Source organism: Corylus avellana, chromosome ca2 (assembly GCF_901000735.1).
Source record: "Corylus avellana chromosome ca2, CavTom2PMs-1.0".
In the NCBI taxonomy this organism is placed as follows: Eukaryota; Viridiplantae; Streptophyta; class Magnoliopsida; order Fagales; family Betulaceae; genus Corylus; species Corylus avellana.
In genome coordinates this window covers 46165170-46182776 of record NC_081542.1, presented here as the reverse complement: position 1 = coordinate 46182776, position 17607 = coordinate 46165170, and the positions used below count along the sequence as shown (strand labels likewise).

Here is a 17607-nt window from a genome sequence, read left to right as displayed (position 1 = left end):
TAGAACACCTATGTGTGCTCGATAACAATAGAGCCCTATCTCTTCACTTTCACTAGAGGAAGAAAAGTACAATAACCTTATCACATGATGAAAGGATGAAGATCATGCAAAAAGCTTGGTAAACCAATGTAAAAAGTAAGTTTGCCAAAAATAAAAGAAAATTTGGCCACTCGCATTTTATTGCCAAAAAGCAAACAAAAGATTTGTCGGCTAGCAATAATAAAGCCTGCAAGAAGCATGATGGGACCATAATACCTGCTAAACAATAATTATATAGATAAAGCTTACAAGAAGTATGATGAAACCATCATACCTGCTAAACCAAGATCAAGAACCTAGCCCTTATAGTTAAAAAACTAAAAAAAGTTAAAATGCTACAAGCTAGCCTTAGTCTTGTAGGCTAGTCCTTTAAGCAACTAGTGTAAAGATGGCTCTGTCTTTTAGTTTCTCTCTCTTCTATAATAGAGTGTTTGTTGGCTAGTCCTTTAATCAACTAGTGTAAAGATGGCTCTGTCTTTTAGTTTCTCTCTCTTCCATAATAGAGTGTTTGTTGAGTCCTAGTAGATCTATCATTAAATATTGTTAGGTATTATATGTGTAGTGTAAAGGGATACAGTCTCATATTAAAAGTATGCAAGAAGTGTGAGGGGTTAATATAATATTATTGAGTCCAAACTTATAGGATTAAGCTTTGGGTTGCATGGAGTCTCAATATACTATATTATGGCTCGTCAGTCTTCCTAACAATTCGAAGTAAAATGATCATGGAGGAGTGTTACACATCCTAAATTTTCTTCTAAAAAATTAGTTTTCAAATGATGTGTCATTATCTCATGAGATTTATTATTTTAGGAAGAATGTGACAAACTTATGGGATGATAACACACCATTTAGAAATCAACTTTTAAAAAAAAAAATTTAAATGTATAGCATTTCTGAAAATCATGATATATATATCACAAAAGGTAAATCTATGAAAATTCATAAATATGTGCAAACATTGCCATATAATGGCTCCTCTTTCATTTCATGCTCCAACTTTTTAAAACTGTTTAAAAAAAAATGATTTCTAAAATTGGTAAAATAAAAAGAAGAAATCCAAATGAATCTAGTGGGGCGAGTCCTGCTATGTGGGGCGTAGGACAAATATTAAAAAATAATAATAATAAAAAATTTGTTATTATTATTTTTTTTTTGTTAAGTTTTTATGAGTTAATATTTAGTTTTTAATGCTTTAAAACTTATTTTTGGATTTAAAACTAAAATTTAGAGGTGGAAGATTAACCATTTAGGGATGGTATCACCTAAAAAAAATTTTATAAATTTAATGTTAATACTTTGAATTTAAATTTTCTTTTAATTTTTTTTTTCAATTTAAAAAAATAAAAAGCCAAATGTTTGACACATGAAGCAGCAGAGTATCTCTATTCCTGTTGGGGCAGATATGGTAGTGAAGGAAGATGTGGTTAAGGTTTGTTCGTACTTTCATGTAGGAACCCATGGGAATCTTTAGCTTTGTCTACAGTAACGAACTCCACAATAAATATTAGTGGAGGAAACTTTCAACGCATGCATAATCGGTGCAACGTAAAACACGGTTACACGTACGGATGGTCCCCATCGATCACGAGAAAGTCGGCTTCAATCAGGCAAGAGGTCGTCAATTACCCTGGCCCCTGTCCCACGTACGTCTTAGGAACACGTTGATGACAAACGCCACCTCGTCAAACATGTATACGTTATAACTAACTTAGGAATAAATTTTGTATAATTAATCTTAACGCTTGATTTTAATTTCCAATTAATTAGATCTTAAAATTTCAACTACGTATAATACGTATTAAATAATTTCTAAATCTTTACAATTTGAATCATTAATTAAAATTAGAAAAAATTACAGTTTACCCCATGAAAGTTGACAGTGTTTTTTAATTCGAACATCAAAGTTTCAAATTTTGCAATCCACCTCCACAAAATTTCAATTTTTTTTTAATTCGACCAATATTATTTCAAAATTTTCATATTGCACCTGATTTTTTTTTTTTTTTTATGAAAAAAAAATTGGGGGTGCAAAAATGGCCAGATGGGCAAAGAGCCAACCCGGATTTTTTTTATAAAAAATAAAAAAATAAAAATTAGGGGCAATATGGAAAGTTTTGGATACAATTGGTCAAATTGCAAAAATTTAGAATTTTGGGGGGTTGAACTGCAAAAATTGAAACTTCGGTGTTCGAATTGAAAAACGTTGTCAACTTTGAGGGGGTAAACTGTAATTTCCCTTAAAATTACAACACGTGATTCACAAACATATGAATTCTTGTTATTTATTTTAGTTATCTTAAATTCACGACTAAGAATGTTGATTGCAATTGAGAAGATATATATAGGCTTCTTCTGAACACAAAGATTATTGAGTAATTTTAAATGATATTAATTAGCTAATTACATAGTGAAACTTTCATAAAGCATGGATTTCATGTGCTCCTCGAGGCTTGGAAGGCAATGGTTGTTGTCATAACTATACAACAATGGAACCAATCTTGCAAGATTGAGAGAAGCCTTAGTGAATGTTGCTGGATATGGATTTGGAGAGAGGCACTCTTTGTTTAGCTGCTTCCACGCGTCTAAAATCATACCCACAACTTTCTCTCGTGACTCTTTAATAGAGCAGCCTTCGTTTTCTTGCATGTAGTAGTCTATATATGATCCGTCATGACCGTCTTGACTCTCATCCTTCAATTACACGTTTAAAATGTTAATTAAATTATTCAATGAGAAACATGTGCAAGAACTAGATACATTAACTAGGTTGACTTCTGAATTGGTCTTTGAATAATCCAAAACTGTTTTGTTTGAGGGTTTAGTTAATCAACAGGATGTGATCGAACTTTATGTTTCCTATACTTACCATGGCACTTCCCAAGTCATCCCAAAGCCGAAGAATCGTGCCCGGGGAAGATATAATCCCCGGAATGTTATCAACAAGTTGTACAATTTCCTTATTTAAACGGTGACCCAAAAGGAAGAAAATGTGAACTAGAACCACATGAACCCCTGAACTAACAACTGCGTTCGTCAAATACTCTTCCGACTTCGGCGACCGCCCTGTAGCAAACCATTTTGCCTCCACTAGAAAGGCATTGAACAAAATCGCCCACTGCAACAAACAAAGTAGCTAGATTAATTTGATGTTGGAAATTAATTTGGATGAAATATATATATATATATATAAGCAAGAAATATTATATATACCGTTTTTCTTAGAGAGTCTATGGGGTTCCATCCATGCTTCCGATATATCTTGTAGCTAATTTCGTTGGTGATGTCGTAAAGAGCCTTGAAGCATATCTTCATGTACTCGGGGAGTTGCTCAAGAGCAACAAAATCCCATCTGTGTGCAGCTTATTAATCAGTAGTTGATAGGGGAAGAGAAGAGAAAATTAACTCCAGTGATAGATATATATATATATATATGCTTACTTGTTGACAGCTTCTGTGAAGAGAGTGAGTTCCTCAAGCGATCCATAAACATCGAAAATGTCGTCTATTATGTAAATAAGAGAAATGGGTTTTGTTAGCTCAACCCTTTCGTCTGACATGTCTGGATCTGTAAGACAGGCCATGGAAACAGTGTACCATTTGAGTGGTTGGTCTCTGGCAAACTTTAGCTCCTTAGACAAGCCAACATCTGTCCACCATCTATATATGACGACAAAAATTGACGTTAGAGGTGAGAATAAATTATCTTGGCAATGAAATATAGTTAAGTAATTAAAACAAGTGATCATTAATAATTAATTAAACTTACTTGGAAATTTGAACAATTTCCTTTTGGTGCATGGATTGGACCATATTGAAATCCATTTTTGCTAGCTGCTGTAAATCGTTTAACCATCCATTTCTGTCTTGGAAATTTCCAATAAAGTTTTTAACCATGAACCTCGCCAAGCTTTTGTGATAAGGATGCCTCAAAGTACTCCCAACAACTCTGATTTGGTTATCATCAAGTTGGCTCACCCGTGCATTCAGGAGCCGCTCGCTAAAGTTTCCAGCTTCTTCAAGTATGTCTTCACCTTCTATTCCTAGCTGTGAAGCTTCATACAAAGCCATCAATCCGTCAATGTCTTCAGCCAGTTCTTTGTTAAACTTTCCTTCTTTGTCCTTAAAGTTGTTAAATATATCTGTTCCAAACCATATAATTAATGGGCTTAATTAACATATAGGTATAATCAATTCTAGTATAGAATAAGGTTTAAGAGGTAAAGAAAGGTTATTAATTAATACCGACCGGCAGGCACATAGTAGCCTTGTTGTCTCAAGAGTCGAAAGCGTAGAGCAACCTCATGAAGCTCATGGCCGCAGTCACCATGAGAGATGTATTTTAGATATTGGCTATGTAAAATTGCTTCAATCTCTTCCTGGAAGTAGTAATCAATTCCTAGGCGTTGAACAGCATTAACCATGTTTAAACTTTCAAATGGATCATCTTTTCCTACTTTCCTTAGTACATGCCCGCATTCTTCCATTTTCTGTTCATGTTGGAGGCTAAAATCGTCCTGCAGATCAAATCACCAAGAGAGTGAGGTTTGGAAATTGGAATTGAGTACTTCAAGTTTTAGCCAAGTACGTAATTAATTAAGAAGCACACAATTACTTACCCTACCACGTTGACGTTCTATGGGAGTAGACCACAAAATAGTTTTATCTTGATGTGCAATGCTCCAATGTTTGTGAGCACTAGGCAAAGAGGTGAGGCTGAAGGGGTTTGAATTGGGAGTTTGTGGAATTCTTTTTGGAGCAATTGGAGGAATGGAGGAAGCAAAGAAAGCTTTAGTAGACAGTGCCATGGAGAATTAATGAGCAATCACAAGAGGAGAGATGTTTTGGCTTGTAATTTTGATGGTACGAGTAGCTTGTTGGCAACCTATTTATAGGATTCGAAAGATGCTTTTGGAAACGTTTTTAATCCTATAAGACACATGTTTCTCGTTTTTAATCCTCGAGTATACTATTTGAAAGTTGAAACCCTGCTCTCTTTTTGTCTAGACTTTTTTGTCAGCATCGATCTTCGATCAAGTTAGTTTTTAGTTAAATTAAATCATACAAATTAAAAAGTAACCATCTTCCTACTCCCCTGGCCTTCACCCGTCACATCCATTTTAATTAGTACTAGCGTGTGCTGCGTGTGGCGCCACCCGTCTTCTTCCTTACCACCCATGTTTATTTTTTACATTATTTTTTCATGTACATGATCTGTTTTGACACTTCTATTTTTTTGGAAAAAAAAAAAAAATTGTTTATATTTTTTATTAGGAGGATAATTGAAATTTTACAAGATTTGTATTGAAAAGTAAACGAAAAAAATGGACAGTCTATTTAAAAGTTGGATAAAACCTGTAAGGCTAATTGTAAAAATTAAAAACCAAGATACTAACCTTAGTAGTGATAATGGAGACATCAGCGTGGTGAACAGTCACTCACGCCGGTTTATTTTATAATATAATTTTTTTTAATATTACTCTTTATAGATTTTTTTAATAATATTTTATATTATAATAAACCAGTGTGAGTGATTGTTCACTCACGCCGGCGTCTCTATTATCACTATTGTACTAACCTAGAACTTAATAACTTTAATGTATATATGTATTTCAGTACGTATAAGATTGTTCATTAATTTGTTGGTAGCTAGGGAAGCACTTCTGCTTAATTTGCAAGATTTGTCTTCTGTTTCTTTGGGCTTCTTAATTAACAGCCTCTTGTGCTTGATTCATTTGTTAATTAAAGCTCAATTACCGTTTAGTATCAAGTAAAGAAAGACTGTCAAAAGTTCTAGAAAACAAATTCTTTGCAAAATAAAGTTTAATTCAATATGGTAAAATCACGTATAAGATGCGAATGAATGGTCAGAGAGAGAGTTACATGCATTCTACATTTCTATTCCAATCTAGTTCAAGTCACTAGGTGAGTCAATGTGGCAGTGTCCCACATCAACTCAGTTAGATGAGAACGAGATAAAAAATATAATATTTAGCATTTCTTTTAATTTAAATCTTACTAAGAGAACTAAATAAAAATCATTTTATAAAATCCCAGGATTAATGCTTAAAAAAGGTTGGGGAAAAAGCATATTTAGCACTTAAAATTTTGCCTTTTTTATTTTTTATTTATTTAATTTAATCTCTGAATTTTTAATTTTTGTTCAAATTTTAAATAGGACTCTTTATTATTTTACTGTTAAAATTAATAATTTTCTATCATTACATGTGTCACATATAAGTCATATCAGTGCCTTGATCCCTCATCAACACTCAAAAAAAAAAAAAAAAAAAGGAAAAAGTACCCATATTTTCTAAAATTAACACTCAATTTGTAATGCCCTCTCTCGAACTAAAGATTGCAACAATGTCCACCAAATAACAAAAAAAAAATTGTAATTTGCCCATTTTGTCAATGAGATATAATGTCTCTTCAGTTGTTTCAGACATTGTAGGGCAGCCGGCAATGGCATATATGGCTAGGGTTTTTGTTTTTGCTTTTCTTGTTTTCACCAGCTTGTGGATGACAGACGGAGAACGTGAGTGGTGACTGATATACGACGTATAATGTCTTAAACGTGACACACGTAGACCAAAAAAGGCATTAGACAGACACACCTTTTTAAAATCAAAAAAGTTCAGCGAATTTTTTTTTGTTTTTGACGGAAGAAATTAAGACGTGTGAACCAACCAACTCAGAAATATCGTTGTTGTGGAAGGAGAGATGCGTCATTTTCGTACTCGTTTATAACATACAGTGGCAGTACTGCCGGCCACCACAGCTGATCTCCACTACTCTCCTCCACGATACAAATTAGTGTGGCTCCACGTGAATTAATGTATCTCCAATATCTCCAAATTGGTGGTTGTTGTACATAGAGTTTATTCAAGGACGACAACATTTTCTTCCACACATTTCCTAATTAAGATTAGATGCCTTAATCTTATATTAATTTTCATTTAATGCTATGCTATATACATGCATGTTTGACCCAATTTCTAGATACTTTTCTTTATCATATATCTTCATTTAATTTCATATTTTGTTTCCTAAATTACAATGTGGTTCGATCTTTTTTAATCTGCATCGATCCCTTCATGAAAACCAAAACAATCAAAGATATATATATACAATCTGACCTTAGAACTGCTGTACAAGTAGATGATATGACAGGAAAAACCAACAATTAGATTAACAATTGAGGTTTTTTTTTTGGTATCGTTATTTTGTGTATTATACAATCATATCATGTGAGGTTTATCTCAGGTTTTACGAAGGCTCATGAATTAGGTTGGAACTGAATATATATTACTTGCTTATTAGGAAAGAAATGATTAATATCAACATAATTGTGGTCCTTCTCACAAAATTTTCAAGCAACTCGAGTGCCATATCAATATTAATACAGTAGAACAAATGGATCGAATTTATCAATGAGATGAGTGAATAGAACTTAATGTAGCACTTGCAAGAGCAATTCCTATATATCATTAATATACTTTTGACTAGGATGTAGATATTATCATATTAAGGCAACTAAATATGTCAAGTTTTATGCAACTAAATAAATTTATGTTTTTTTCTAAATTCAAAAATTCAAGTGCCTTTTTATATGGAACTATGACTATATCCACTAAAAAGAAAATTGTATTAAGATAGATTAGAAGTGGAAATTGCTGGGGAATTACAGAAAGAGTAATATTAGCAACATATTTGTTGTTTTCTCACAGAAATCCAATAACATATATAAGGCACATATTCTCTATGTATCTTTCACTACTGGACACCTCCATAATGCACATGTGTGGCTAGTCTCATCTTCTAATCCACAAATGGTGCATAAAAGATCAAGAACTATTTGTCTTTTAAATAAATCCAATTTTTGCCGACAACAAATTATTGCAAGCCTTCTACACGAACAATTTGACTTCATTAGGAACTTACATCTGCCAAATTTTCTTCCATAGATCATATGCAATAGGAAGCTCCAAAAAGGCTCTTAATTATGATGATTTAGAGTTTATACAAACTAGCTCATAACCCGTGCTATGCGCAAGATTCTTCATTATAATTTAATCTTAAATGTCTCATTTAAAATTATAGGTTAAAAAAAAATACTCATTTAAATAAAAAAAAATTAAAGTTATACATAAATAAATTGCAATCGCATATCTTTTCATGAAACTGATCAAATAAACTTTGTGCAACCGTCAACTTCTATAAGAAAGGGTTTTGAAACGTTGTAGTTGCCGTGCCGTAGAAGGAGCTAGAAATGTGTGTTTAGAGTGAGAGAGACAGACATGATTTAGGGTGAGAGGGAGAGAAATAAACGCGAGATAATAAAAAGAACGGTCATCAAAATGCATTAATTAAGGAAAAATCGTGTTTTAATAAATGGAGAGATCTTAATGCATTAAGACACTTAATTTATTAAAAAAAATAGAAAAATGAAAAACCCTTTCAATATTTGTAGTTTGCACGGTTCAATTATTAAAAATTATGAGCCAAAAATTTAAAATTTAAACAAAATATTGTCGGTGTGAAAAGGTTACCTCCTATTTGAATTTTTTGGCCAATAGATCTTGTTTTTGTTAATGTTAGCGAGTTGAAAAAGAGAAAGAGAGAAGTGGAGAGAGTCGATTGTGGAGAGAAAAAAGAAGAGAGAGGCTAACGTTCGATAGTGGAGAGAGTTGAGAGAGAGGGACATGGAATGAGAGTGAAAGACTTGTAAAGAGAAAAGAATTGTGCACGTGTTTTTTCTTTCTTTTTCCTTTTTATATGGAAACCACAAATTGGAAGCTGATGAATCTGAGTTGATGGCGGTTATGGCAAGGAAGCTTTGGCTCCGAAGAAACTCGAGGAACATCCAATGGGAGGGATTTAATTCATCCTTCTCAACCGGTCATACTTAACAGTTTAAATATAAATTATGGCCAAATTATAGATTTATATAAATGTAACCATTAAAAAAACATATCTAATACATACATAATCTTAACACAGTAAGAGCTTGGGAATTGAAGATAAAGGCTTTTTCAGAACATCAAGTTGAAGGAGTAATTTTACTGGATGGCTGGCAGCTCATTGGCTTAGTTTCTAATACATCCAATAAAGCTGTTTACAATATAGAAATTACGCAAAGGCTTGATATATATATATATAAATTTTTTTTTTTCCCTTAAAGTGAGACGCTTTCATAAAGCACGGATTTCAAATGCTCCTGGAAGCTTGGAAGGCAATGGTTGTCGTCATAATTATACAACAATGGAACCATTCTTGCAATATTAAGAGAAGCCTTAGTGAATGCTGCTGGAAATGGATTTGGAGAGAGGCACTCTTTGTTTAGCCGCTTCCATGCGTCTGCAATCATACTCACAACCTTCTCTCGTGCCTCTTTGATGGAGCAACCTTGGTGTTCCTTCACGTAGTAGTCTATGTATGATCCATCGCGCCCTTCTTGACTCTCATCCTGTACTCACATCAACCATTTTGTGTAACGAATTTTCAATTTCTCTTTGAAAATATAATTAAACATATTTTGATTTCAGGAAATATTTCCTTGTGATTTCTGTAATAAATTTTTTTTTTTTTTGGTCTAAAAATCTTGTCCGAGGGTCCTCAACAATATTGTCGCAATGCCTCACAAGTCGACACAAGTTTCCTGTGGCAGGTACAGATAGGGCTGCAGCTGGCACCACAAAAATGTCGGCCAAATGACTAGAAATGGCCTGGACGTCACTTTAATGACCATTCCATTCATTTATATTCCTTGTACTTTATCTTTTTTTTTAAAAAAAAAAAATTATTTATGTGGTATCGTGTTTTTAGTTCTTCATATGATTGAACGGTCGAAATTAAAAGTATAGCGATAGAGATTCATAAAATATCACCTGATATTTTACTCGCCACACAAAAAACACAAACCAATAAAGGAGACGATATATGGCAAATTTTAGTTCTATTTTGGTGAATTTTTAAAACAGAAGAATATCTTAATAATTGGCAGCTTACCATGGCACTTCCCAAGTCATCCCAAAGCCGAAGAATTGTGGCCGGAGAAGAAATAATGCCCGGTAGGTTATCCACAAGATCTTCAGTTTCCTTGGTTACACGTTGGCCCAAAAGAAAGAAAGTGTGAACAAGTACGACATGAACCCCTGAACTAATAACTGCATTTTCCAAATACTCTTCTGACTTGGGTGAGTGCCCAGAAGCAAACCATTTCGCCTCTACTAGAAAGGCATTGCACAAACTCGCCCACTGCAGTTGCAACAATCATGGAGATGTGCGTCATATTTATAATTTTCATGAAGATATATATATGCTTTATTTTTATTGACAATAAATATTTTTCTTTTCAGATGGTATGATTAATTATTGACATATATATATACCGTCTTTCTTAGAGCGTCTATTGGGTTCCATCCATGCTTTTGATGTATCTTGTTACTAATTTCATTGGTGATGTCGTAAAGAGCCTTGAAGCATATCTTCATGTACTCGGGTAGTTGCTCAAGAGCAGCAAAATCCCATCTGTGTGCAATTTATTAATCAGTAATATTGGTTGATAGGGCAAGAGAAGAGAAAATTAATTCCTGTGATATATAGATGCATACTTGTTGACAGCTTCTGTGAAGGCAGTGAGTTCCTCAATCGTTCCATAAACATCGAAAATGTCGTCTATTATGTAGATAAGAGAAATGGGTTTTGTGAGCTCAACCCTTTCGTCTGACATGTCTGGCTCTGTAAGACACACCATTGAACAAATGTACCATTTGAGTGGTTGGTTCCTTGCAAACTTTAGCTCCTTAGACAAACCAAGATCTGCCCACCATCTATATATGATGAAAAAGATTTACGTTAATTAGAGGTGAATAATTATCTTGGCAATTATGCATGAGATCAAGTTGTGGATCAATATATATTAAACTTACTTGGAAATTTGAACAATTTCCTTTTGGTGGATGGATTGGACCATATTGAAATCCATTTTTGCTAGTAGTTCTAAATCATTCGGCCATCCATTTATCTGCTGAAAATTACCAAAAAAGTTTTTGGCCATGAACCTTGCCAAGCTTTTGTGGTAAGGATGCCTCAAAGTATTCCCAACAACTCTGACTTGGCTCTCATCAAGATGTCTCACCCGTGCATTCAGCTGCTGCTCGCTAAACTTTCCAGCTTCATCAAGTATGTCTTCATCTTCTATATTTAGTTGTGAAGCTTCATACAAAGCCATCAATCCGTTAATATCTTCAGCCAGTTCTTTGTTAAACTTTCCCTCTTTGCCCTTAAAGTTGTTAAATATATCTGTTCCAAACCATAATTAATGGCGTTAACATATAGATATAGAATAAGCTAGGTTTAAGGGGTAAAGAAAGGTTATTAATTAATACCGACCGGCAGGCACATAGTAGCCTTGTTGCCTCAACAGTCGAAAGCGTAGAGCAACCTTATGAAGCTCATGACCGCAGTCACCGCCATGAGCCACGTATTTTACATAATGCCCATGTAAAATTGCTCCAATCTCTTCTTGAAAGTAGTTGTCAATTCCCAGACGTTGGATAGCATCAATCATGTATAAACTTTCAAATGTATGATCTTCTCCTATTTTCCTTAGCACATGCCTGCATACTTCCATTTTTTGTTTATGTTGGACACCAACACTACCCTGCATATCGACCGACCGTGTCAGTTTTAGAAAATTGAATAATAAGGTGATAAAGACAAAATACGGCACAAAACATACCATATCATGTTTAATTCCATAGTTGTGTGGTTCTAAGGGAGGAGAAGCCGATGTGAGATCATGAGCAATGCTCCAATAGTGTTGAGCACTAGTCATGGAGCTCAGGCTGTAGGGGTTTGGATTGTCAGTATGTGAATTTGGGGCATTGGAAGGAGCAAAGAAGGATTCAGTCGTCGATGCCATGGAGGAGGAGAAATGAGTATATCTCAGAGCTAGTGATTGAGAGAGGGAGGGAGGGAGCCGGGAGATTTTTCTTTCGGAAAGTTTTATGGTACGTAATTAAGAAGATGGTCTTGATCCTATTTATAGTTTTTTCACATGCGCCCACTTATCAAAAGCTTCATACATATCATCACTGTATACGTACGTCCGCTGTTTTGGATCACGTGTAACACGTTGGGAGATAAAGCTGCATTTTTTGTGACCTCAGGTAATTCAAATTATAGAAACTAAAGAGAAAATGTATTATTGCTTTAATAAAGAGAAAATGTTTTTCTTAAATACTTTTTTTTGTTTTGAAGTGACACAGTAAAAATTATTATTGATGTGAAATATGCCCGACCAAGCACAAATTCTGAGAAGTTACTTTGTGCTTGTCTTTTTTCAGCACCTACCGAGAGCCTGTCCTGATTACCACATGTAGACAACATTAAATGCGTTTGTCCGGGTAGACCGGTTTCAAAACGTGCTCTCCATTGCGAGTAGGAATGGGCAAAACCCGCTCGATCGGTATTGACCCAGCCGGACCTATGTTATCAACCGCAGCCAATTAACAGTTAATAATCACATATCTAAACCGTATTCGCATCTCCATGTACAGTTTTACGCAAAATCAACCAAACCAAGCTCTTCTTCAAATTGTGATTGCTAATTCTAATTCGTCGGTTCTCTCTATTAGAAGATAAAATCTGATTAAGTCAAGCATATCCAAGCAAAGCAACAATCTTATGATTTACTTCTCTATGTTTTATGAGATTGCATATTACTCTTCATCACAATTCATGATTTACGCCATGATATATGGGATGTGCTCCTTTCATATGCTTATGTATTGTTCTCTCTTATAACATTCAAATTACTGAATAAAGATGTATTCCTTTATATTCTCCTCTTCTTCTTCTTCTTCCCTTTTTTCTTCTCTTTACAAATTTTCTTCCTTTAGTACGTATTTTCACACTCTCCATGTTTTTCTCAAAATCTCGGGTTTTAAAGGTAGCCCCTTTCATTGTCGTTCTCAAATTCGCTGCAAAAGAGATTTTTGATGCTAAACCTGAATTTTTCTGTCTATGCATGAAATTCGATTCAATTTGGCTTGGCTCAAATTCACATTCCATTTCCAATACCGGCCCCTTGGGTCAAAATTCGAAAACCACCCAATTTCGGTCCAAATGGGTTCAGTAACAAGTCGATGGTCACTGCGAGAATGAACTTTTAGCCATAAGATATTGTATTATAAATAATAGGAAACAGTAGGTATACCCTCGTCAAAGTATCACTTTATTATTAATGTCCCTCATAAACTACCAATTGGGTCAATATTTCCCTAAACTACAAAATAAATAAATAAAAAGTAATGCCCACCTGAATGACAAAAATACCATTAGTAAAAGAAAAATCTAAAAAATTAAAAATTGTTAAAAAATAAAAAATAAAAAAATAAAAAAATAAAAATAAAAATAAAAAAAACCCAAGGGGGTGGCTGAACCAATATCTCCAACACCTGGGGCTGAGCCTTTTTTGGGAGTTGGTTTTCGAACTATCACTTCTTTATTTTTTATTATTTTTACTTTTTTGTTCTTTTTTTTTTATTATTTTTTTTCAAATTTATTGAAATATGTTTGTCTTATTAAATAAATTTAGGGTCTTTTTTGTCTGTCCTTGGAAGGCATTGACATTTTTCTAGTAGTTTAAGTGTGACCTGACACAATTGATTGTTTGAAGGGGACTTTGACAATGAGATGCTAGTTTGAAAAAGTTATGTATAATTTTCCCTAGATAATATCATAGATTTAGAAGAGTTTATGCTAGGTTATAAAAGGGCTCCTGAATTAGGGCCAATTTTGAAAGAAATTTCTTTTGAGATACAAACTTTGTAAAAATTAAAAGTTCAAGAATATGATTACAAAAACGGTGATACGTACTTCTAAAGTTAGTGAAAATTTTTCCTAATAACTTTGAGTAGGATCGGATTTAGTGTTTCACTTATAAATTATAGGGAAAACTTCACATGCAAAGATTCTCGGAACTTTCACTTGTTTTGAGAATACCTCTCCAAAGTTGAAAAACTCTCAATTTTATCCATCGAACTTCTAATTTGATACAATCTCCCCCCTCGGGCTGTAAAACAAACAGTAAAAGAGATGAAATGGCCTTTCTACCCCTAAAACTTTTATAAAATTCTAAATTTACCCTTAATTTCAAATTAAATTTTTTTTGGTATTTTTCATAGGTTTCGGTAGGAGTTAACGTCAAAAACTAATGGAGGGGATAGATTGCATAAAACCAAAAGTTCAAAGAGTAATCTTTTTTTTTTTTTTTTTTTTTTCGAAAATTCAATAATTCTATAAGAAACCCTTAAAGAAAATAAATAAATAAATAAATTAGTTGGTCGTTAGATAAGCCCTAGTCACTTTCAGAGCACTTGTGGCCGGCGTACTTCACAAGCTGATGTGAAGCACTCAAGATGATCGACGGCCACCCGATCGAGTGCTTGATTCAATTATTGTAGACAATACTCAGACTAACGTCGATCCCATGGGCCACCATTTTTTTCTTGCTTGCAAGTTTCCAATAGACTGGTCCTCCACTAATACCCCCCTTGTTAATTTCCTCGCCAGTAGTACAATTGGTCTCATCCACTCAATTTCCACAAATCCTGAGCTCAAAGAAACTAATTAGGACTTTTGCACCTTCTCTAGAGATGTTATTTTGCAGCCTCCCATGTGGAAAATTATTATGTCCTTCTTTGAATTAGGGTTTGAGGAAATGAAGGACGGTCGTAGGACCACCATTGGTGGTCGTCAGGATACGTACATAGTGGGAATATTCAACGTCTGAAGAAATTAAACACGTTACAATCCAGCTCATTCATTTCTCATCCATCTTTTTCCATTTAGACCGGCAATACTTCCAACGCCTATAATTCAGACTAGCTAGTACTGGTCATTTTCAGCGTGAATCAGGTGGTGCCTCAATAAAAATTGAGGCATAATTAGCAGGCAAAAGTTAATATGATAATCTTTTTTATCTTTAGGGTAAGGTAAACTTTTGTAAAGTAGGGATTTAGTTAGTTGTACGTGTAATAAAATTGACAACACGTACGTAATCGGAACTCGATCGTACGTAATAACGACAAACTAAAATCAATGCGTGATCATAGCAAGCATATATAACATATAAAAATATCAAAGGAATAAATAGTTATAGAACCATGAAACAAAAAATTAGTAGTGATGAAAGAAAATAACGGAAAAAAGAATATATATATATATATAGAAGGTTTAGAAAAAACAGTTATGCACCATGTTTAAAATCTTAAAGATTTCAAACTAAAGCAACCCACTTATCAATCTTTCCAAAGTTTTGTTCAAGAACTTTGATGTCAGAATCAGTGGAATCAGCAGAGGATTCAGAATCAGATGAAAAAGCTTTTTCCATGGCAAAATTCTGACCAGAGGTACTGGCACGAGTCGTCTTTAACTCGGTCAGTTCTGCAAGTAATTTGTTCACTTTCTCAGTGTTCTTCTGAGAAGTGGTTTTTAAACCAGGAGATTTCTTTAAATCAGGGAGAGAAATCAGAGGTTTTTCAATCTTTGGGGGAACAGAGGAAAACTTTAAATCAGAGGAAGAAGAAGAAGGAAATTTTTCTTCAATCCGATCTAACTGTTGACCTATGATATGAATAGATTGGGAAATAAAATTGTTTTGCTCAATGATTCTCCTATCGTTCGTGATAGGGTCCTTATCATGAGTTTTGAAAGGGGAACACTTAACAACCATGTTGTTGACATCCAGAAGAGTGTTTGTAGTGGGAGGATGGGAAGATCTGACTACAGATTTATCCTCTTTAACAAACTTCTGTTTGACAACGTTCAAATCATTTTCGTCCGGAAAATGTTTTTGGAGAAAATTGGAGAAAATCAAAAAACAAAATGATATATATATATATATATATATATATATATATATATATATATATATATATATATAAGTGGGTTGCTTTAGTTTGAAATCTTTAAGATTTTAAACATGGTGCATAACTGTTTTTTCTAAACCTTCGATCTTATCATGCATGCATGTCAAATGGCATCCTTAATTATTCTAGGAGGAGGGAAGAAATTAACCTTCTTCCCCAATTTTTCATTTTTTTTAACAACACAATGGTGAGTCTTTTGATGCTCAGGCTCTGCAACAGTTCCTGTTTGTCTTCTCTCTAGAGTTGATTTCAACAACAATCTACGGAGTGGAATTTTTATTTTATTTATTTATTTTTAGTTGTTTTCTAAGGATTTGTTTATACGAAACATTAAGAGTAATGATCTAATTAGATCTCTGGTCTGTCTTTTGTTTTCTCTCTGGTTCTTTCCTTAGAGCAAATCATTGACTGATAGTGAAGGAATTATCATGCATATGAAAGAATTGTTACCGATGGTAAAGACATCAAAAGGGATTGCGTTTTGTAATGCACTTATAGTGGAGATGGAAAAGCTAAGAAATCACTGTCTAATTGAGAAAGTTGTGATAGACGGACACTGGCTAGAGCCGTAGTTTGCCGGAAGATGCTATAGATATAGAAATTGATTGGAACTGTAACATTTAAAGAGTTAAACAAAGTATAGATCAAATTTAGATGGGAGAAATTTCTTATTGTAGTTATGATATTATTTTATTAGAACAAAATGCTTTATTTTTATGAAATGAATAGAAAATAATCATTGTTATAAATTTTTTTTTAAAAAAATAAGACATCCTTAATTTTATTTTATTTTTATTGAGGCCTTTTATTATTATTTTTTTGACAAATTTAATATATTAAAAAATGAGGGCTCTTTATTAATAAGGGACCTTAAGCAGTAGCTAGCATAATTGGCCTAGCAATAAATTCCAGCCCTGTGACAGAATATACTTATTACCACGTGACATTAAGCCAACCTTGTGCCAATGGAACGAATCGGTATTGTATCGGGCCTCTTTCTCAATTCCAAAAAATATATATATATATATATACCTTTACTTCAAAATTAATTTCAACATTCATATTTTTTATACCACATTAATCATTTTTTTAATTATTATTTAAATTAAAAAATCACTGCAAAACAAATTTTTTACATTTTTTCATATAAAATACATTTTTTCACTTTTCCTCACAAAACATTTTCACTAAAACTAATCAAACACATATTCCTAAAAAGGCACTACAGTGCCGGCCCTAGCCCGGGCCTCTTCGCAAACACTACAGATGAAGTTGTTGTCATCCTCCTATTTTGAATTTAAACAATTTTTTTTTTTTTTTTTTTTTTTTTGTGAACGTTCACTAAGCCCTCCTGAACTTCCGGCCGATTTTGCAGACCCCCCTGAACTTCCAAATCTCTCATTTTGGACTCTTGAACTTTTATTTTCTCTCACTTTGGACCCCTCTATTAGTTTTCAACGTTAAAGTCAAACAGTCTAACTTTTTATGCCCATTATACCCCTACTCAGCCCACTTGAAATTTTGAAAATGCCCAAAACTACAGCACCCACCCCAGCCTAAAACGACACCGTTTTGGGCATTAAAATTATATATATTTTTTTCTTAAAAAAAAAAATGAAAAAGAAAA

At 33.6% G+C, this 17607-nt stretch overlaps 2 protein-coding genes across 2 annotated transcripts; both read right to left on the bottom strand.

Moving 5' to 3' along the window:
• Positions 1 to 2435: 2435 nt before the first annotated feature.
• Positions 2436 to 4879, bottom strand: LOC132171670 ((3S,6E)-nerolidol synthase 1-like). The gene is made up of 7 exons (XM_059583046.1): positions 4659 to 4879; positions 4289 to 4556; positions 3809 to 4181; positions 3481 to 3699; positions 3253 to 3391; positions 2909 to 3157; positions 2436 to 2733 (listed from the first exon to the last, which is right to left on the bottom strand). Exons 1-7 carry the CDS (start codon positions 4845 to 4847, stop codon positions 2443 to 2445), a joined length of 1728 nt encoding a protein of 575 aa, XP_059439029.1. The 5' UTR covers positions 4848 to 4879; the 3' UTR covers positions 2436 to 2442.
• A 4107-nt stretch (positions 4880 to 8986) lies between these two features.
• LOC132171615 ((3S,6E)-nerolidol synthase 1-like) lies at positions 8987 to 12033 on the bottom strand. The gene is made up of 7 exons (XM_059582985.1): positions 11786 to 12033; positions 11437 to 11707; positions 10974 to 11346; positions 10656 to 10874; positions 10434 to 10572; positions 10051 to 10299; positions 8987 to 9508 (listed from the first exon to the last, which is right to left on the bottom strand). Exons 1-7 carry the CDS (start codon positions 11966 to 11968, stop codon positions 9218 to 9220), a joined length of 1725 nt encoding a protein of 574 aa, XP_059438968.1. The 5' UTR covers positions 11969 to 12033; the 3' UTR covers positions 8987 to 9217.
• Positions 12034 to 17607: the final 5574 nt, after the last annotated feature.